We start from the raw sequence: 21,294 nt of genomic DNA, 5'->3' as shown, positions 1-21,294 counted from the left end.
GTTCCTCAAGATTCACTCCTGGGGTCATTTCCCGAGGCTCCAAATGCAAGGACAACGGGTGACATGAAGACACCCACACTGCAGGGTACTGGTCTGACACGGGCTTATCTAAAACCTCAGTTCTGGGGCGGGTGGTGGTGCACCTGGGTGAGCACACACATTCTCGTGCTCAAGGACCAGGGTTCAAGCCTCAGCCCCCACCCGTTGCAGGAGGGAAGCTTCACAAGTGGGGAAGCAGTGCTGCAGGTGTCTCTTCCTGTCACTCCTCACTCCCCCCACCCCTCAATTTCTATCTGTATCTAGTAAACATAAATAAATATTCATATTTAAAAATAACAAAATGAAAACTTAGTTCCGGGAGCCAGCAGGTGGCACTCTCAGTAGAGTGTATACATTGCCATGCCTGAGGACTCACCAATCCCCCAAGACCCAAGAAGTTCCCTGAAGTGAAACAGGAACACATCTCAGTAAGGAGGGGCCCCCCTCTGTCCATCTTGGGGGAGACTAAGTGACTTGGGCTGTAGGACACAGTGCAAGGAAAGTGTCAGAGATGATATTAAGGGGGGGGGGAAATCACTCCTTTATTAATAATTACTGAATCTAGCCCCGGTTTATAAATCATAGGAGAAGCAGAGCTGATGAGCCCATACATAATTCAATGCTCCATTTTAAAGGAATGGTGGAAGAAATTTAAAACAGAATCAACCATAATTCATCCATCATAGATATTGGCGGACGTCTCCATTCAGTTCTTATTTTTTTTTACCCCCCAGAAGTGATTAGGCGGTTCAAAGCATCAACATTCCCAGATATCACCCATCATTGATCAAGGAGCTGGAATACTCAGCTGAGGAGAACAGGCCCAACCAGAAATGACACTTTCTCCCCCAGTGAAGAGCCAGGGGGGGGGGGTGGAAGGTTCTCAAAGAGAAAGGAACAGCTTTCTACCCCCACCTGCTAATCAGGCTGTGGCCAGCCCTGCAGCTGGGAATCCGGGGGAACCCAATCATGGAGATGGGGACCCAGAGCCAGGGACATACCTGGCCATGGTCAGGCTAGAGAAAAGGGATTTGCAGCCAAGTGTCTCTCATTTCCTCTGAGAGTCTTGCTTTCAGGGAGGATCCATATGACTGATCTAAGATCTTCCCCTGCATGGTTTTAAGGCTTTCCCCCCCCCCCCCAAAGATGAAATTCAGAGCCTCACAGATGAGATCCCAGGCTCTGTCACTGAGATGGATAAGATGAAACCCTCCTTGAGCCTCTATCCTGCTCCCTAGGCTGCTCAAAGTCCCCTCTGCCCGATGCTTCCCTGGTCCACACTCAAGCCGCCTGTCCTGGGCCCCTACGTGGGTGGACTTGAGTCAGGAGGCAGACACAAGAAATGGGGACTCAGAGGAAAAGCGGGTACCCGTGAGGCTCAGTCACCGAGGGGGGCAGGGCTGGTTCTGGTTGGGCCTGGGCTTCCCAGCCTGGAAGGGATGGATACTTACAGGTCAGACGCATACTTACTGGTCTGTAAGGTATTGGGAGAGCCGTGGGTGGAAATAGCTGTGTGAGTGCAAATGGTCGTTGTTATTACCACTTCTGGGACACGAGGGCACATGCCTCACCCCACCTGTCCACGTTGACAGAGGCCAGTGGGCCCTCCTCAGGCCCCAGGCTTCTCACCTGTGTACTCCTCTTCCTCCTCGGGGCCCTCGGGCTGCAAGGGGGCCGGCGCGGGCTTGGAGGGTTCCAGCTCTGGGGTGGAGAGTTCCAGCATGCGGGAGCGGGATTGGTGGGAGCTGAATGTGGTGTAGGGGTGCTCAGCTGTGCCGTACAAGACGAGGCTCCACTCTCGCAGTTTCCCTGCAAGACACCAAGCCCACAGGGTCACAGGGAGCCCAGAGGTCTCCTGAATAGGCACTGGGTGGGTGCTGCTGGGCAAAAGTGGCCTCTGTTCTTGTCACTTACCCAAGGGACAGGTGCTGACCAAGCCCTCTCCTCCCACCTTGGACTCTGTATACACTTCCCTGCTTCTTGGTTACCTGAGGACCAAACCAAGGGGAAGGCACCCACATTCTCTGCATTCACCCCCACTCATGGCTGACAACCCTTTCTCCAGGAGTTCCCAGTGGTTAGAGGCAGGGTCCGGGTGATGTGCCCCTTGGGGTGTGCAGAATGATCCTGCGGGTGTTAGGGACAACATGGTGACCTCCAGACCCAGCTCTCTCAGGCCGCAGAGGAGTTGCTAAGGAGAAGTGACCAGACCTTGCTTGTGAGGAAAAAAACTTTGTGGAAGCTTGCACACACCTGGTCTGGGCTGGGCCCTACCAACCTGGCTTGCTACAGGGCTAAAAATTCTACCCTCCCTCACCCATGGAGCTTTAAGATGCTAATGAGACAAAGGAACTCTGTTACACCGTTGGTGGGAATTCAAACTGGCATAGCCACTATGGGAAACAGTTTGGAAAGTCTTCAGACAAATAAAAAAGGAAGTACCTTATGGTCCTGCAATACCACTTCTAGGCACTTATCCAAAGGACATGAAATCACTGATTCACAGGGACATATGCACCCTTGTGCTCATAGCTGTTATTCACAACAGCCAAAAAGATATGGAAGCAGCCTAAATGCCCACAGACAGGTGACTGGGTAAAGAAGTTAGGGGACAGATACTCCGTGGAATAGTAGTCTGCAATTCTGAAAGATTTGTTCTTTGGGACAAAATGGATGGAACTGGAGGTAACTGTGAAAGACAACTGCCAGATAAGTCTAGCTTATTTCTGGGATATAGATTGCTGAAATACATGAACTTGCAAAAGATATCCAAACTATCTCTTAAGATTCCTTGAGAGAGAGAGAGAGAGAGACCACAGCTCTGAAATTTCCTTTCTCTGGCCCTCATGGCACTGGGGGAAACTTTGGCGCTGTGGTAATTCTCCCTTTCTCTCAGTCTCTGTCTTTATCTGAAAAAGCCCAGAGCAACGAAGCCAGAGATGTGAAAGAAAGAAAGAAAGAAAAAAGCACAACACTGATGCTAGCAAGTAAGTCAGGTCGTATCTATCCAAGTAAGCCCAGTCCTATCTTTGGTTGGCCTCAGCCTTGGGTCAGATGTCTGGAGGCCCCTTTCTTTCAGTAGCACCCCCAGTTTGGGGAGCAATGTGTCACCTGAAAAGGTGTCATGTGCTCAGTCATTGTAATGGGCCTGGCAGCTAGAATTGGCACATACTCTGACACTGAATCAGCACATGTAATCACCCCACTGACATGAGGTGGGGGTTGGGGAGTAACTCAGGTTTCCACGATCAGCAGACCCTGGAAAGGTGAGAGGAGATGGAGGCCCGGCTGAGGGCTACAGATGGTCCTGATAACACACGTGGAAACACTCAGGAATGAGGCCAAGGAGTTGGGCCTCACTTGAGATGCCTTCTGGCCTCCACCTCCAGAGCCCCTCCCTACTTGGGGAGGAACTCTCTGGAATCCCAGTACTGCCTGTCTTCCCCCCCATAATAGTGGTTCACAGGGCCAGTCGGTAGCACACTCACTAGAGTGCACATGTTACCATGCATGAGGACCCGGGTTCAGGGCCCAGGTCTCCACCTGCAGTAGGAAGCTTCAGGAGTAGCGGAGCAGTGCTATAGGTGTCTCCGTTTCTCTGTCTCTTTTCTTTTATCTCTCTGTCTCTCACCCTCTGTCAGGAGAAAAAAAAAAAAGAAAAAGCCACTTGGGAATTGTCATATAGGCATTAAGCCCCAACAATAACACTAAGGGCAAGAAAAAGAAAAAAGAAAATTCATTTTCTCCCTCTACTTCATTGCTAATCGAACATTTGTATGGCTGTAATAGGGAGCCCCACCCCCACCCCAGTAAGCCACATCGTAATTCTATGCAGTTAGTTTGGATTATTAAGTGAAATCTCCTCAACAGTGGGAGTTGGCACTCTTTGAGATCTGCATTTTTTTGTTGTTGTTGTTGTTTTTAACCAGAGCACTGCTCAGCTCTGGCTTATGGTGGTGCTGGGAATTGAACCTGGGACCTTCGAACCACAGACATGAAAGTCTTTTTTTTAAAATTTTTTAATATTTATTTATTTTCCCTTTTGCTGCCCTTTTTTTTTTTTATTATTGTAGTTGTTATTGATGTCATCATTGTTAGGACAGAGAGAAATGGAGAGAGGAGAGGAAGACGGGGGTGGGGGGGAAGATAGACACCTGCAGACCTGCTTCACCGCCTGTGAAGCGACTCCCCTACAGGTGAGGAGCCAGGGGCTCAAACCGAGATCCTCGAGCTGGTCCTTATACTTTGCACCACGTGTGCTTAACCTGCTGCGCTACCGCCCGACTCCCAATTTTTTCTTTTCTTTTTTTTTTTTTTTTTTTTTTTTTTATGAGGCATCTGGGAGTGAACTGAAGGCGTTGTACATGTATGATATCACTGAGCAGCTCCTTGTTGTATTTTTTATTTCTTTGGTTATTCTATATACACACAGACAGAATGAGTGAGAAAGACCGAAAGAGAAAGAAAGGGAGAGAGAAGGACAGGGAGAAGAAGAGAAAGGGAGAGTCACAGTCAGAGCTGAGCAGAGCTCTGGTCAAACAGACTGCAGCAGCAGCCTCAATATGGCCATGCACTGAGTCACTGTGTGCTGTGAGGGGACCACAGGCAAACAGCAGCGTCAGCGCTCGGCCGGGGGACCAGCAGGCTGATGCTGCCTCTGCCTCCCCTGTGTGGATCAAAGTCCTCAGGTGTGTGGGGCTCACAGACGAAAATGTGAGACTGGCAGGGGAGGGGGGTTCCTTTGTCAACAGAGGGTCCAGACAGATCTCAGGAGACAGACAGAGTGGTGTGGGCAGAAGTGACCATAAACACAGCTGGATCTGGTCAAGAGCCAGGGTAATAATACTCCCTGCCCTTAGCTTTCCTATGGCTAAAAGCTCAAGAATGGAAAATAAAGGGGGGGGGGGTGGTGGTGGTGGTCTGGGAGGTGGTGCAGTGGATAAAGCCCTGGACTCTCAAGCGTGAGGTCCTGAGTTCAATCCCTGGCAGCACATGTACCAGAGTGATGTCTGGTTCTTTCTCTCTCTTCTCCTCTTTCTCAAGAATAAATAAATAAAATCTTTTTTTTTAAAAAGAAAGAAAATAAAGAGGGGGCTGAGGGGTGAGACTGACAAAGACACAGTTCCTGGCTCTGGGGAAGGTGGCCCACTGAGAGGGTTTGTCAGGGTGACGCCCTAACAGGCAGGTGTGACTGCCTTTGGCCTGATGGGTTCTGAGTAAGCACCATGGGCAGTGTGAGCGTCTCTGGCAGGAGCGGCATGTCCTCAGGCAGCTCACACTGGCCCTGGGTCCCTGGTCTGCACAAGAACCACAGGGACCTCCTGAGATAGAAAGCACGGTGGCAGGGGCTGGGTTGTAGCACACTTGGTTGAGCGCACATGTCACAGTGTGAAAGGATCCTGGTTCAAGCCCCGGGTCCTTATCAGCAGGGAAGAAGCTTCGCAAATGGCAGCTATCTCTCTGCCTGCCTTCCTCCCTCCCTCTCTCTCTCCTCCATCCATTTCAGTTTCTCTTTGTCTCTATCCAATAAGTGAGTGAATGAATGAATGAATGAATGAATGTATTAAAAGAAGGTGTGATGGCTGGGAGGTGGCTCATGGTGGGCATCAGGCATGCAAGTCCATTGAGTTTCCTCCTTGGCCTGAGTTCCTATCTTAAAAAAATTATTTATTTTATTTTGAGGAGAGAGAAATACAGACATGAGTGAAGGGTCAGACAACTGTGCAGCTCTGGCTTACGGAGGTGCTGGGGATTGAACATGGAACACTGGAGCCTCAGGCATAAGTGTCTTCTTGCAGAACCATTATGCTGTCTCCCAGCTCCTGGATTCCTATCTTAATCCTATTTTTTTTTTTTTTTTTTTTGGTCAGCAAGATATTTCATTGCAGGAAGGTAACTCGACACTGAGCCAATTCATGATTGCTTGTAATGGGAGATTTGTTCCAGTTTCCATTTTTACCTTTGCTTCTCTACACGAAGTTGCCAGAAAGATCATTTACTACAGCCCAAATGCCTTTCTCTGCATGATTCTCCATAGAGAACACAGCCCTGTTGAGGATCTTAAGGAGTGCCACTCGATCCCATCACTCCACCGCATTTGGGGTTTTGTGCAGCTTGATTCCAAAGCACCCCACACGTGACCACAGGGGAGAAGCGGTACCCTTAGAAGCGTCCCAGCTGGTCAGTCCCTTCTCATCCCCCAGTGTAAACTGAAACGATTCAGAGACCAGGAGACCAGTCATCTGGCATCACAGACCACAGTCCAGCAACCCTTTCCTCTGGTCCAGTCAGCAGGACTCAGCCAGAGCATGCATCACACAGTAGGACCATCACCCCAGGGCCAGTCCCCTCCTAGCTCACTGTCCCTGGAGGCCACACACTTTGGGGGAGGGAGAGAGATCAGACAGCAGAATGTGACATTCAGGCGGGCACTAACAATGGGGGCTGCCTTTGTTCCCAGCAAAATGGATCCTTCCCTGGTTCAAGGTCACCCTTCCACATATCCAGCACCATTAACCCTTTCACTTCCAGAAGCTAGGTGAAGGATATGGTGTCTTATGATTCACCCAGCAGAGCACACACATTACTATGTGCAAAGACCCAGGTTCAAACTTCCAGTCCTCAACTGTAGAGGGGAAACATCATGAGTGGTAAAGCAGTGCTGCAAGTCTCTATCGCCTAATCACTTTCAATCTCTCTCTGTTTCTACCAGATAAATAAATAAATAAGTATTTTTTAAAAGGAGGTCCAGGAGCTGGGCGGTGGCACACCTGAATAAGTGCGCATAGTACTAAGCATAAGGAACAGCGCTAGCATACAGGTTCAAGCCCCCACTCTTCACAAGCAGTGAAGCAGGTCTGCAAATGTCTCTCTTACCTCTCTTCCTCTTTATTTTCCCCTTGCCTCTCAATTTCTCTTTGTCCTATCAGATAAAATGGAAAAGAAAAAAAATGAAAAAGTGACCATCAGGAGCGATGGATTCTTTGTAGTGCTAGCACCAAGCCCCAGTGCTAACCCTGGAGGCAAAAAAAAAAAAAATCCAGATGCAAATTCTTTGGCCTTCTCATGATCTGATCCTGAGGTTACAGACAAAAGACCAGCAAATCCACCTCCTTTAACTCTTGTCTCTCTTATTGCCTGTGTCCTGAGATGTCCCTAGCCAAGCCCCGGCCAAGTCCAGCCAGACTGTGAGAGACAGAGGCTAATCTGAGTCTAATGCCACCAGAGGCACCCAACCAACAACTCTATGAGCCCTCTCTCTCTCTTCTGTCTCTGCCACTTCTGCATTCGGGAATGGAGAAACAGGATTATGCTGATTACTGAAAGAAGGCAAGAAGAGGCTCCGGCAGAATCTGCCAGGGGGCAGGACAGGCTGTGATGAAGCTCTGCTCTCCTGGGAATGCCAGACAGAGCCCACGGGAGCAGGGCAAAAGCACTGTTGGCTTAAGGACTCTGAGGCAAATCCTTTGGGATCCCTGGGTTTGCTCTGGCCCTGAGACAAGCTGCTAACTACAAAGCATGGATTTAGCCTTTCCTGCAAACAGGATGGGATGCTTGACTGAACTCTTAGCAGAAAGAGTGGGCTGGAGAAAGCAGAGATAGTATTTTGACCCTGTTGAGCACACATTACAATGTGCAAGGACCCAGGTTCAAGCCCCACACTCCACCTGCAGGGGGCAAACAAGCTTCAGGAGCGGTAAAGCAGTGCTGTAGGTGTCTCTCCCACGTCATCCTACTGCCTGTTACAGCAGAGACAGACGTCCCTCCCTCTGTGACCTTTACACCTCTCAGAATCTATATCCCGGAGCAGAGCGGACTGTTCTAACATTCCCACCACATCGCTAGGTAAAACACTCAGATGCCGTGTCCCACTGTCTTGACTGTGGACCCTGTGGAGTAACTTCTGATCTAGAGCATGAGCTTCTCTAAACTCTGACCACCTAACCACATTCCCTGCACACACATCCCCCACCCCATATTCTCCTGACACCATTTCCACAGGACCAACGAGGGTCTCCCCCTGCAGGTCCCTATTTCGCTTTCTAGGAGACCAGCCTCCTCGAGTCTTCTAACCTCTCCACCAGTTTCTCATATTTGCCTCCTATTTCTTTTTTTTTTTTTAAATATTTATTTATTTATTTCATTTTGTTGCCCTTGTTGTTTTTTTTTGTTGTTGTAGATATTATTGTTTTTGTTGTTGTTGGATAGGACAGAGATAAATGGAGAGAGGAGGGGAAGACAGAGAGGGGGAGAGAAAGACAGACACCTGCAGACCTGCTTCACTGCTTGTGAAGCGACTCCCCTGCAGGTGGGGAGCTGGGGGCTCGAACTGGGATCCTTATGCCAGTCCTTGTGCTTTGCACAACCTGCGCTTAACCTGATGCGCTAATGCCCAACTCCCTTGCCTCCTATTTCTAAGCAGGTGGGGAGCTGGAGGCTTAAACCGGGATCCTTATGCTGGTTCTTGTGGTTTCTGCCATGTGCACTTAACCCGCCATGCCACTGCCCAGCTCCCCATTTTTTAAGACTATTTAATGTGAGCTGTATATGTTTTTTTAAATTATTTTAAAATTTATTTTCCCTTTTATTGCCCTTGTTGTTTAATATTGTTGTGGTTATTATTGTTGTTGTTATTGATGGATAGGACAGAGAGAACTGGAGAGAGGAGGGGAAGACAGAGAGGAGGAGAGAAAGATAGACACCTGCAGATCTGCTTCACCGCTTGTGAAGCGACTCTCCTGCAGGTGAGGAGCCGGGGCCTCAAACCAGGATCATTAAGCTGGCCTTTGTGCTTTGCATTGTGTATGTTTAAGGATTTTATTTTTTTAATGGGAGAGGTGAGAGAGACAGAGAGAGAGAGACAGAGAGAGACAGAGAGAGAACACCAGAGCATTACTCTGGTACATGTGTTGCTGGGGATAGAACTTGGGAATTTATGCTTAAGAGTCTAAGACTATCCACTGCACCACCTCTCAGAACACTTAAGAATCTTTTTTGTAAAATTTTATTTTAATGAGAGACAGATACAGAGAGAAAGACACAGAGAAGGACCAGAGCAATGCTCAGCTCTGGCTTTTGGTGGTGCTGGGGATTGAACCTGGGATTTCAGAGCCTCAGGCATGAAAGTCTTTTGCAGAACCATTATGCTTACTCTCAAGTCCTAAGAATATTTTTTTAAAAGATGTATTTATATGGGGGGGGGGAGACAGAGATAGAGAGAACAAACACTAGAGCATCACTCTAGCACATGTGATGCCAGGGATCAAGCTCAGAACCTCATACCTTTCAGTGCAAGACTAGTCACTGCACCACCTCCTGGGTTGCTTTAAGGCCCTTGATGTGGTGCCAGGGCCTTGGGGCATATACCATGTTACCCCTGAGTGGCCACCTTAGCTCCATTTTTTCCATTATGGAGACAGAATATAGTTTGAAAGGGGTTAGAGAGAGAGGGAATGAGGGAGAGAGAAAGAGAGACACCTGCAGCACTGTTCCACTGGATGCTTGTGAAACTTCCCTTCTGCAAATGAGGGCCAGCGACTTGAACCCAGATTCTTGCATATGGTAAATTGTGCACTTTATGGCCACATATGGCCCCTATTTTGACCACCCTGCACTGCTCCATCACTGAGCTCCCCTCCCTTTTTATGTTTTCATTTGTCCCATGTTTATGCAAGCTCACCAGCTTCCGTCTGGGCATTGCTTTCTTGGTGAAACTTTTTCCTATCTTCCCACTCCCCATCCCTTTCTAACTTCTGTTTCTTGCATGTCTGATAATATTCTCCTATGTTTTCACACTGGCTGGGCTGAGCCAGAGGCAGACAGTGTGATCAGACATGGATAAACTGAGGAGACTCTACCAGGCAGACTGTTTACCCAGCACTGAGCCAAGGGGAGGGCTGGCATGAGCCGTGACCCTGCAAGGCAGTGGCGGTGCTGGAGGAGCAAGTCAACCCCCAGTAAATCTCCCTCCCTCTCCTTCTTACCACCTTCCCTTTGGAGTTTCTCCTTGGCCAAGCTTGACCATCAGTTCAGGCCAAGGGTGAGTGGAGAAGACAGCCCTGGTGTGTGTGTGTGTGTGGCAGTGGTGGTACAGAGAGAGGAGCAGTGCTGTCCAGCACACAAGACATTCTGTGTACAACAGCACATGTGTGTGAGTAGTCTGCTGTGACCTTGGACACTTTTCTTAAATTGGATAGAGACAGAGGAATCAAGAAAGGAAGGGAAAACGGATACGGAGGGGGAAGAGAGACACCTGCAGACCTGCTTCACCATCACCTAGCACGAGACTTTTTTTTTTCCTTTTTCTTCTTTTAGGCAAAAGACTATCTCTGCCTTCTCATGGATGTGCCAGTTTTAAATCTATCAGTAGCAAGGGCTGGGTAGTGCTGCACCTGGTTGAACACACACATTACCATGCACAGGGACCAGGGTTTGAGCCCACGCTCCCCACCTACAGGGGGAAGCTTCATGAGCAGTGAAGCATGTCTGAAGGTGTCTTTCTCTCTCCCTCTCTATCTTCCCCTCCCCTCTCAACTTCTCCTTCCAGTGAGAGAGAGAGAGAGAGAGAGAGAGAGAGAGTTATCCAAGGACCAGCGATACAGCTTAGTGCACTGCTTTGCCATTTGTGTGACTCAACCCTCACTGCAATGAAGGAAGCTTTGGTGTTCTCTCTCTCTCTCTCTCTCTGCCTCTCTGTTTCTATCTAGGAGAGAGAGAGAGATGGGGGAAGTATCTAGATACACAAACCTGGGGTTGCAAAAGGGGTGGGAATAAGGGGCTAGAAGGGGGATGCAGCCCCCTGCAGGGAAGGAAGATGGCACTTGGGTGGCTAAGACACGCTTTTGGGGGGAGATGTGAAACTGTATCCCCTGAGAGATAATATTGTGAAATAGCATTTTATAATAAAAAAGAGGTACAATTAAGATAACAAATTGTCAGAATTCTGGAGGAGAAATTTAGGATAATTTCAAAGACAGAGTTAAATAGCAGGCCAGAAAAAAAGACGAGTTTAAGGAATGACACGTGAAGGGTCATTCTGGCTTCGTTTTACGTGAAGTTGTCTCTGGATGGAAAATACACGTACTAAGACAGACCACTCAGGGCAACAAGAGGAAGGACAGTTGTCGAAAGGAAGGACTTGCTTTGGACACCCATGCTTGGAAAAGTGTCCACACTCATGAGTAATTATCCCAATGCAAATGCAGGAAAGAACATTCGTCTCCTGGAGAACTGGTGAGCGAGTTTGCCCACCTGTGCCTAGTGAGGTTGTAAATTGCGAAATTGTGCAGCTATTTTGAAAGCAGATGGGTAATATGCATCAAAGGTAGCTCTGCTTATGGTTCCCACCTTTTATTTATCCCAGTAATGCTGCTCCTGGGAAAGAATTCTGAGGATGTCATTTTAAATCTAGGAGAAAACTTTCTGCATAGAGCTGCCTATTTATCATAGCAAGAAAAGAAAAAAAAAATACCCAGAAAACATGTACGTGTCTAACAATAGATACTTAAATAAATGATGATAGCTCTCCACAGCACTGCATTATAAAAAATAGAAAATGCTGCATACATGAGGCTACATCTAAGGCATCAAAAATGACTTGAAATGCCAATGGCAAAAAGAAATACAGAGTCATGTACGAAACAGGGTTTGAACTCTGTGAAATGTCAGGAAGACAAGACATTGGAAATGTCAGAATTCCAGATTTCTGAAAATAAATAATAAAGTCAAATGTTGAAAAATAAATGGACTGGGCATGTATGTGTGTTAGTGCTAAAATGTGCATGCCTTGCCAGGCATGAGGTCCTGAGTTGATCTCTGGCATCATGAGGCAGCACCATGGACAGCACCATGAGAGGCCCGTGGATTGTGGAGCAGGGCTGTGGGGGAGTCTCTCCTCTCTCAGAACCATGGACAGCACCAAGGGAGCCCCATGGATGGTGGAGCAGGGCTATGGGGGGGTCTCTCCTCTCTCAGAACCATGGACAGCACCAAGGGAGCTTCATGGATGGTGGAGCAGGGCTGTGGGGAGTCTCTTCTTTCTCAGCACCATGGACAGCAACAAGGGAGCTTCATGGATGGTGGAGCAGGCTGTGTGGTGTGTGTGTGTGTGTGTGCGCGCGTGTGTATGTGTGTGTGGTCTCTCCTCTCTCAGGACCATGGAAAGCACCAAGGGAGCCCCCCCCCCATGGATGGTGTAGCAAGGCTGTGGGAGTCTCTACTCTCTCAGGGCTGTGGGGGTCTCTCTTTCAGCACCAAGGGAGCTCCATAGATGAAAAAGGGAGAAAGAACAGGAGAGAGGGAGCTTTGTCCCTTGTTTCCTATTTCTTTTTAAAAAATAATATTTTCTTTTTAAAAATTTTTTTATATTTACTTTCCCTTTTGTTGCCCTTGTTGTTTTTCATTGTTATTGATGTCATTGTTGTTAGATAGGACAGAGAGAAATGGAGAGAGGAGGGGAAGACAGAGGAGGGGAGAGAAAGACAGACACCTGCAGACCTGCTTCACTGCCTGTGAAGTGACTCTCCTGCAGGTGGGGAGCCAGGGGCTCGAACCGAGATCCTTGAGCCGGTCCTTGTGCTTTGCACCACATGCACTTAACCTGCTGCGCGCTACCACCCGACTCCCAATTTTTTCTTTTCTTTTTTTTTTTTTTATGAGGCATCTGGGAGTGAACTGAAGGCACTGTACATGTATGACATCACTGAGCAGCTCCTTGCTATTTATTTTTTTCTTTGGTTATTCTGTATACACACAGACAGAATGAGTGAGAAAGACCGAAAGAGAAAGAAAGGAAGAGAGAAGGACAGGGAGAGGAAGAGAAAGGGAGAGTCACAGTCAGAGCTGAGCAGAGCTCTGGTCAAACAGACTGCAGCAGCAGAAGCAATATTTTATTTTCAAATCAGAGAGAGAGAGAGAGAGAGACAAAAAGAGAGAGGGGGGGGCGCTGATGTTGATGGGGGTAGAGCCTGGGACCTCAGAGCCTCAGGCATGAAATTCTTTTGCAGAGCCATTATGCTGTCTCCCAAGGCCTCCCTCCTTCCTTTCCTTGCTTATTTTTCTTCCTTTTTTTTTTTTTTTTTTCCTTTTTTTCTTTTGGTGAAGTGCAACTCTTATGCATATACAATATCCCTTCTCCAACTCACACTTTTCTCTAGAGATAGAGAGACAGAAAGAAACTTCTTCTGGTGCCATAGCATCTCCCATGGGGTGCTTGGCATGGCAGTGCAGGAGCCCTACCTGGTGAACTATCTCTCTGGCCTAAGAGATGCGTTTCTTCCTTCTTTTGTCCTGATTAACAAGCATGATACAGAGTCTGTGCAGCCAAAAGGAGAGCTGAAGAAAATGACTCAAACTCTTGGCCTTCAGCAAGATGTACTCACTCATTTGCTGTGTCCTTATGGAAAAAGGTGAGCTGGCAAAAGCTAGGCCCTGGAGACAGAAAGACAGCTCCAGCCCTGTCCATGCCTGACTATTCTGAAGATGACATCTTTGATTTCAGAGACTTCTGAGGCTTCTGCGTGACCAACCCCATGGAGTGTGCTTGAGTCCGAGTTCCCTAGTCTGAGATAGTCTGAGGCTTTGCTGGGAAGTGTCATCACAGGACCAGAGGAAGAGGGACAGGGAGGGCAGGGAGGGGAGGATGCCTGGTGAGTGGTGGCGTCCCAGTGGGCACCTGGGATGCCTCTGTCTTCACCTCCTGTCTGCCCCTGGGCAAGCCTTCCATGTACTTCTGGCTATTGCTCCCTGCCTGTTCTGGCCAGCTAGATGCACTAAGACATGCTTATTTGGGGAGATGTGAAACTCAAAATCTCACACCTCTCCTGGAAGCAGAGAGAAAGAGCAGGGGTGTGGCCAGGCGGTGGTGCACCCGGTTAAGCACACATATTAAAGTGTGCAAGGTTGCAGGTTCAAACCCCTGGTCCCCACCTGCACGGGAAAAGCTTCACGAGTGGCGGAGTAGGGCTGTAGGTGTATCTCTCCCTCTCTGTCTCCTCCTCCCCTCTCAATTCCTGTCTCTATCCAATAATAAATAAAAACATTAAAAATTAAACAAAAAAGAAGGGGCAGGGGCAAGGAGCTAGCTCACTGGGAAGGACACACAGGTGACCATGCTTGCAGGCTTAACTTTGAGCACCCACCCCACATGCGAGCATCTTGGCACTAGGGGAAGCTCCATGGATACACGGTACAGTGCTGTCGTGCCTCTCCTCTTCTCTTTGTCTCTAGCATGGGAGCAGTGAGATTGTGCATGAGTGAGTCCCCACAATCATCCATGCAGGTCTTATCTGCCAAAGTCAGCTAGCCCACTCCTGCTTACTCAGCGCTTCCTGGTTCTGCCTAAACTTCTCTCATCTTGCCCTGGCTTCAGCCTGCAGCTTTGCAGGAAGCAGACACCAGAGCGGGGAGGGAATCCACATAAGCCAGCAGGTGGAGTCAGGTGTACCGGGCCCGGCTCCAAAGAAAGCAGAGCTAGCTGTGTGGGAACTTCTTAAATGGCTCCAACCCCAGAAAAGGGGTAGGCAACTGGGGGCGGGGGGTGGCAAAAGCCTGTGCCAGTCCTGGTTTATCTCCTCCGAACCTCCAACCCTGCTGTGGATGAGAAAATTCCTCCCCACCACCACCACCCATTTTTATTTTATTATTATTATTATTACTATTTTACTAGAGCACTGATCAGCTCTGGATTATGGTGGTACTGAGGATTGAACCTGGGACTTCGTAGCCTCAGACATGAAGTTCTGCATAACCTTTATGGTATCCACCCTATTTGAAATTTGAAATTCATTTTATTTTTATAGGACAGAAAGAAATTGAGAGGGAAGGGGGAGATAAGCAAAGAGAAAGAGATACCTGCAGACTTGTTTCACTACTTGCGAAGCTTTCCCACTATAGGTGGGGACAGGGGATTGAACCCAGGTCCTTGCACATGATAATGCGTGCAGTCTGTCAGGCATGCCACCAACTCCCTCCCTCCCTCCCTCCCTTTCTTTTTGTTTGGAAGAAAAATGGTGTTTAGGAAGGAGAGAGAATAGGGATGGGGTGGTAGAGTTCAGAAGCTGAAAGAGCTTGCCATTTGTAAAGTATTTGGGTAGCTCCCAGGATTTGCATGCAAGAGGCCCAGGTTTGATCCCCCACACCATTAATAGTAGCCAGAGTTGTGCAGTGCTCTGGTTAAAAAAAAAGTAGAGCTCTATTTTAGTTGCCTTCTCAGCCTAGCTCCCCTAGATTCTCCTGTCTCTAAATTCTGTGGTTCTCTCTCTCTCTCTCTCTCTCTCTCTCTCTCTCTCTCACACACACACACACACACACACACCTTTCTTTTTTTTTTTTTATAAAAAAATTTTTTTTTATATTAGCTTTATTTATTTATTGAATAAAGACAGCCAGAAATTGAGAGGGGAGGGTAAGATAGAGAGGGAGAGAGACAGAGAAACACCTGCAGCCCTGCTTCACCACTCATGAAGCTTTCCCCCTGCAGGTGGGGACCAGGGGCTCGAACCTGGGTCCTTTTGCACTGTAATATGTGCGCTCAACCAGGTGCGCCACCACCTGGCCCCCACACACACCTTTCTAACCCAAGCACAGCTCAACTCTGACTTTTTATGGGGCTGGGGGTTGAACATGAGACCTCTCAGGGTCAGGAATGACAGTCTTTTTGCAGAACCATTATACTATTCCCCCCCTCCCCTACCCCGTTTAACTATTTTTTTAAAATTTATTTTTCCCTATTGTTGCCCTTGTTTTTCACTGTTGTTGTAGTTATTATTGTTGTTATTGATGTTGTTGTTAGATAGGACAGAGAGAAATGGAGAGAGGAGGGGAAGACAGAGAGGAGGAGAGAAAGACAGACACCTGCAGACCTGCTTCACCGCCTGTGAAGCAACACCCCTGCAGGCGGGAGCCAGGGGCTTGAACAGCGATCCTCAAGTCGGTCCTTGCGCTTTGTGCTACATGTGCTTAACCCACCGCGCTACCGCCCGACTCCCTCGTTTAACTATTTTTAAAGGCACTAACCTGCCTCTGGGCTGGAATTTTCCCAAAGGGTCCACAGGTTTATTCTCAAAGGCTGTGGTCAGAAGCTCTACACAGGCAGGTTGAGAGAAGGCAGGAAGAGGCACTAGTGTGAGTGAAATTTATAAGCAATGTCTGGTCACAGATGAGAGAAAGCCTACTATAGTCCCCCTCAGAACCTTCACAGGTTCTAACCATTCTGTCTTCCAGAGAAGCTTTAGAATCACCTAGGGTGGAGGGTGGCAGGTGCCCAAGTGGGCATGGGGTTCTGAAGGAAGCTGGCGTGGACAGAGACCATAGAGGTGAAGAGAGAGACAGTCTACTGCAGATCCTTTACTTCATGGGACTAGTGTTTAGGATTGTATTAAAATGGTAGATTTCACCAAATACAAAAGTAAATTCCAAGTGGATCAAGGACTTGAATGTTAGACCGGAAACTATCAGATACTCAGAGGAAAATATTGGCAGAACTCTTTTTCACATACATTTTAAAGACATCTTCAATGAAACGAAGCCAATTACAAAGAAAACTAAGGCAAGCATAAACCTATGGGACTACATCAAATTAAAAAGCTTCTGCACAGCAAAAGAAACCACTACCCAAACCAAGAGACCCCTCACAGAATGGGAAAAGATTTTTACATGCCATGCATCAGATAAGAGGTTAATAACCAAATAATATAAAGAGCTTGCCAAACTAAACAACAAGAATACAAATAACCCTATGTGAAGTGATGCCCTGCAGGTGGGGAGCCGGGGACTTGAACCGGGATCCTTACACTGGCCCGTGCTTCGCACTATGAGCACTTAACCAGCTGTGCTACTGCTCCCCCCCACCACAAATACTTTAAAGCAAGTCCTAGACTCCAGTAATCTCTCACCTGTAAATATTAGTAATAAAAAACCTCAACTCCTTTCTTTATGACTCCATTTAGGATTTCTTGAATCTATGTTGACTTTTCACAAAGAGACACAATAACTAACCCAGTACAGGATCCAGAATATAGCAACACTCATTCCTTTGATAAACTTTACTTCCTCCCTAGATAGATGGGAATCCAGAAATGCTACTGAAACCTGGAAGAGCCTGACACATGAGCGTCACCAACTCTTCTGGAAAACCAGGAAAGATGAGAAAAAAAGAGAGAGGGAGGAAAAAGAAACCTTCATCAGAGAGGAAATATGAGTTCTCTGAGTCTAGGAGAATGACACTTGATTATATTTTTAAAGGCCACCAATTGTCGCTGACAGTTGATTACTGTGTGAATACCAAGTACATGAAGCTAAAACCCACTGGGGCCATGAACAGAGATTCATGGCGACAATCAGAGGGAGGAGACAGGGGTCGCACGTTTCATTGTGGTCGCCATTTCCACGCAAGGCCCCTCCTGGGCACTGAGGGTGGCAGGTGGGCTGGGGGGTTCTGGAGGAGGCTGGCATCTGACACAGACAGAAACCACAGAGGCAGAGAGAGAGAGAGAGAGAGAGAGAGAGAGAGAGAGAGAGATGGGGTTCCCCCTCCAACCCTGTGCCCCAAAGGGGCTGAGCCAGAACGTACCTGGGCAGGGAGGTGGAGCTGGCAGTGTAGGCGTTCAAGCTCTGTCTTGTGTCGCTGGGCATGGTGGCAATGTGGACTAAGAAGTTGGCATGCAGAGTGGGGAGCCCCAACCTGGCTTTCTCAACTGGGGTCATCATCTCTGGATCCCCTTTCTTCACGGAAAGTGTACTCACATTTTATTTTACTTTATGTGAATTATCAGTGGTTAGAGACAGAGAGAAATTGAGAGGGGAGGAGGAGACAGAGACAGAGACAAGAGACACACCTGCAACACTGCTCCACCACTCGTGAAGCTTCCTCCCTGCAGGTGGGAACCAGGGGCTTGAACCGGGTCCTTGCACACTGTAATATAGGCACCACCACCTGGCCCCTAGGAAGTGTACTCACTTTCATCATACAGAACAGGTCAGTGTCCTCATAGGCTGAGTATCTGCAGCTCCTAACTCTCTGTGTTGAAGCCTCCCCTTCTCTCTCACACTCACTTTCACTGTCATCAGTGCTGCCGATCTCGGGGAATTAAATGTAACTCCTGCCTTCACTGTACAGAACACAGGCCCTGTTTTGCTATGAACATAGCAGGGGTCCCCAGAGGAACTGAGAAGCCTTTGTGGGTGGCTAAACCACAGGAGGACACAAGTACAATGAGAAGCAATGAGTCATGGAAAGGAATGGAAGGAATGGAATCTGGACACAGGTAACTAGGTGGATGAAGCAGGGAAAAGCAGGGAGAGAAGGGGGCATGTGCATGCTTTCATTGATGTGAAAAACACCGCACAGGTAAAGCCTTGGAGGCAGAACAGATGTGGCCTTGCCGGGGGCTGGGAGGAGCTGTGAGGGGCTGGGGAATTTAGTGACCTTTGGTGTGATGAAAGTTCTGGAATTAGAGGCCAGGTGGTGATGCACCTGGTTGAGTGTACACATTATGATGCGCAAGGACCCAGGTTCAAGCCCTCAGTCCCCACCTGCAGGATAGAAGCTTCATGAGCACTGGAGCTCAGGTCTACAGGTGTCTCTTTCCCTCTCTATTTCCTTCTTCTCCTTCAGCCTGAATTAGTACATAAAGAGTAACTAAATATTAAAAAAAATTTCAGGAAATTGTGAGGATGTGGTAGAGCCTGGTGGGGCAGACCTGGAAGTGTCAAGTCGGAAATAGAAATGGTTAGGAAAGGGGTGGAGAAAGACAAAAGGGGCTGGAAACTTCTTTAGCAACTGTTGTGAGGGTTTTAACTGGTAGAATTAATAATACTCTGCAGGCAGGGAGGGTCTTGAGGGTAGAAAGAAGATAGATCAAAGGAATGGAATGGGTGGGGCTCTTTTGGGCAAAACAATGATTATGTAGATAGTAAGTCTGATAAGACGAGAGGATGGATATCCCCTCAAGTCAAGCCCTGCCAAGTTCAACCAAATCCTCACAATTTCCCAACATCTCCCTTTTCTTTTTATCTAATGGCCATAGTATCAGGAATGCAGGGTGTTTTGTGAGGCAGGGAGTCTGATAAGACGTGGCAAACCTTTGGGGTTACTCCTGTCCCTCCTTGCTCAACCTCTTGGTAGAGGGAGAGACTGACAGGATAGATGCACTCCTCAGGTCAAACCCTGCCAGGCTCTACCACATCCTCACAATTTCCTGACAAAAAAAGTTTTTAAAAAAGAAAGTTCTGGTGGTCCAGGAGGTGGTGCAATGGATAAGGCACTGGATTCTCAAGTATGAGGTCCTGAGTTCAATCCCCGGCAGCACATGTACTAGAGTAATATCTGGTTCTTTCTCTCTCCTCCTATATTTCTCATTAATAATTAAATAAAATCTTTAAAAAAAAAAAAAGAAAGGGAGTCGGGCAGTAGCGCAGCGGGTTAAGCACACAAGGTGCAAAGTGCAAGGACCAGCGTAAGGTTCCTGGTTCGAGCCCCCGGCTCCCCACCTGCAGGGGAGTCGCTTCACAGGCGGTGAAGCAGGTCTGCAGGTGTCTGTCTTTCTCTCCCCCTCTCTGTCTTCCTGTCCTCCTCTCCATTTCTCTCTGTCCTATCCAACAATGACGACAACGACATCAATAACAACTACAACAATAGACCAACAAGGGCAACAATAGGGAATAAATAAATAAATAAATAAATATAAAAAGAAAGTTCTGGAATTACAGAACTGTGTTGAGTGCACTAAACACCACTGAATCAGACTCTCTTGTTGGACTGACTTTCAAATAGAAAGAGCCAGAGGATGGAGATTGGGCGGCGGGAATTGTGTGGAGTTGTATCCCTCCTATCCTATGGTTTTGTTAATGTCTCCTTTCTTAACTAAAAAATAAATTAAAAAAAAAAAAGAAAGAGCCAGAGGAAGACCCCATAGGACCAGAGTTTCCTCCAGTGCAGTGGTGGTGGTGAAAGGAGTAAGGTCAGGCTCGAACCTGGGTCCCAAACATGGAAAAGTCAGGTGCACTATCCCACTGAGCTATTTTTCCAGCCCCTGAGTCATCCATTGCAAAGAGATGCAATTGGTGACTTGTGTATCTGACGTCACCTTGACCTCCATGAAAAGACAACGACAAAGCACCCACGGCCAGAGAGAAATGGACGGTGAGCTCGGGGCTGGGAACAGAATGCTTGTGGGGGACACATCCCCAGAGCCACCAACCTTGCTTGTCTGGGTTCCGGACTTGGGATGGCACATCCTGGATCTCCAGAGTCCACTCCCCTTCCGCCTTCTCGCCCCAGCAGTGCACCGTCATGAACTCCCAGTTGGTGAAGCCTTCATTGGAAAGATCTAGCAACCTGTCAGGGAAGATGGGGTCTGGGTCTCAGAGTCGTGTGGGGAGGACCCTCCTGCTGAAATGCACCCTGGAGGCAGGGGTGGGGGGCAAGGCGCCTGGCCCTCAACTGATGAGAGAGAGAGAGAGAGAGAAGAGGGAGAGGGAGAGGGAGAGGGAGAGGGAGAGGGAGAGGGAGAGGGAGAGGGAGAGGGAGAGGGAGAGGGAGAGGGAGAGGGAGAGGGAGAGGGAGAGGGAGAGAACCAAAGCTTCATCCAGTGCTGTGGGGACTGGGCTTCCACATGGCAAAGCAACACATTGTTCAAATCAAAACAACCTATGACATTGCCATTTCCCCTGCCAGGTAAGAAAACAAGCCAGACTCACTCTTAGCAAAATAATTAAAATATAAAATAAAACAAAACAAAACAGGCAACCCAAGAAGTCACAGGATTAAGGCAGGTATGAAACAAAGCAGACAGTAACAGATCCCAAAACCCCAAGTCTTGAGAGATTTGCCCAATCTGCCCAGGAAACAGACACCCTCCCCCAGCCCCCCCACCACAGTCCAGGCTCAGGTCATAGCCACGCGACCTGGTCAGGGGTCACAGCCCAGTCAGGGGGGAGTGGTGAACACCAGCACCCCGGCAGCCTCTGGGAGGCTCAAATCACTGGCTGGGGAGCAGAAGATGGATGTGTCAGAAGAAAGGGGGAGAAGCAGGGGGCTTGTGGGGCAGAATGGGGGTGTGTGTGCTGGGGTGCTGGAAGGTTCTAGAACGTCAGGCTCAGAGATGGAGGCAGGCCAGGAAGGGCAGCCAGCCACTTGTGCAGGGACAGTGGCCAAGTGTGCTCATCTGTCACCACACAGAGCTCCTGAGTAATACAACAAAGGACGTTTTCAGAGGTGAGACAGGTAAGATTCCAGGGGCTGCGTGATAGTTCACC

The 21,294-nt window shown here is 48.3% G+C and overlaps 1 protein-coding gene across 2 annotated transcripts in view; it reads right to left on the bottom strand.

Moving 5' to 3' along the window:
- PCSK6 (proprotein convertase subtilisin/kexin type 6) overlaps positions 1-21,294 on the bottom strand; it is a 160,062-nt gene that overhangs the window by 19,947 nt on the left and 118,821 nt on the right. The window contains exons 13-15 of one of the 2 annotated variants that reach the window (XM_060179302.1): positions 20,238-20,374; positions 1,669-1,848; positions 1,510-1,548 (exon numbers count right to left, since the gene is read on the bottom strand). In XM_060179302.1, the coding sequence (XP_060035285.1) occupies positions 1,510-1,548; positions 1,669-1,848; positions 20,238-20,374 (356 nt within the window). The remainder of the gene's footprint in view (positions 1-1,509; positions 1,549-1,668; positions 1,849-20,237; positions 20,375-21,294) is intronic. The other variant, XM_060179303.1, reaches the window with a different exon arrangement.

Source organism: Erinaceus europaeus, chromosome 20 (genome assembly GCF_950295315.1).
Source record: "Erinaceus europaeus chromosome 20, mEriEur2.1, whole genome shotgun sequence".
NCBI lineage: Eukaryota > Metazoa > Chordata > Mammalia > Eulipotyphla > Erinaceidae > Erinaceus > Erinaceus europaeus.
The sequence above is the reverse complement of the archived record's forward strand: the minus strand, read 5'-3'. Positions and strand labels throughout refer to the sequence as shown.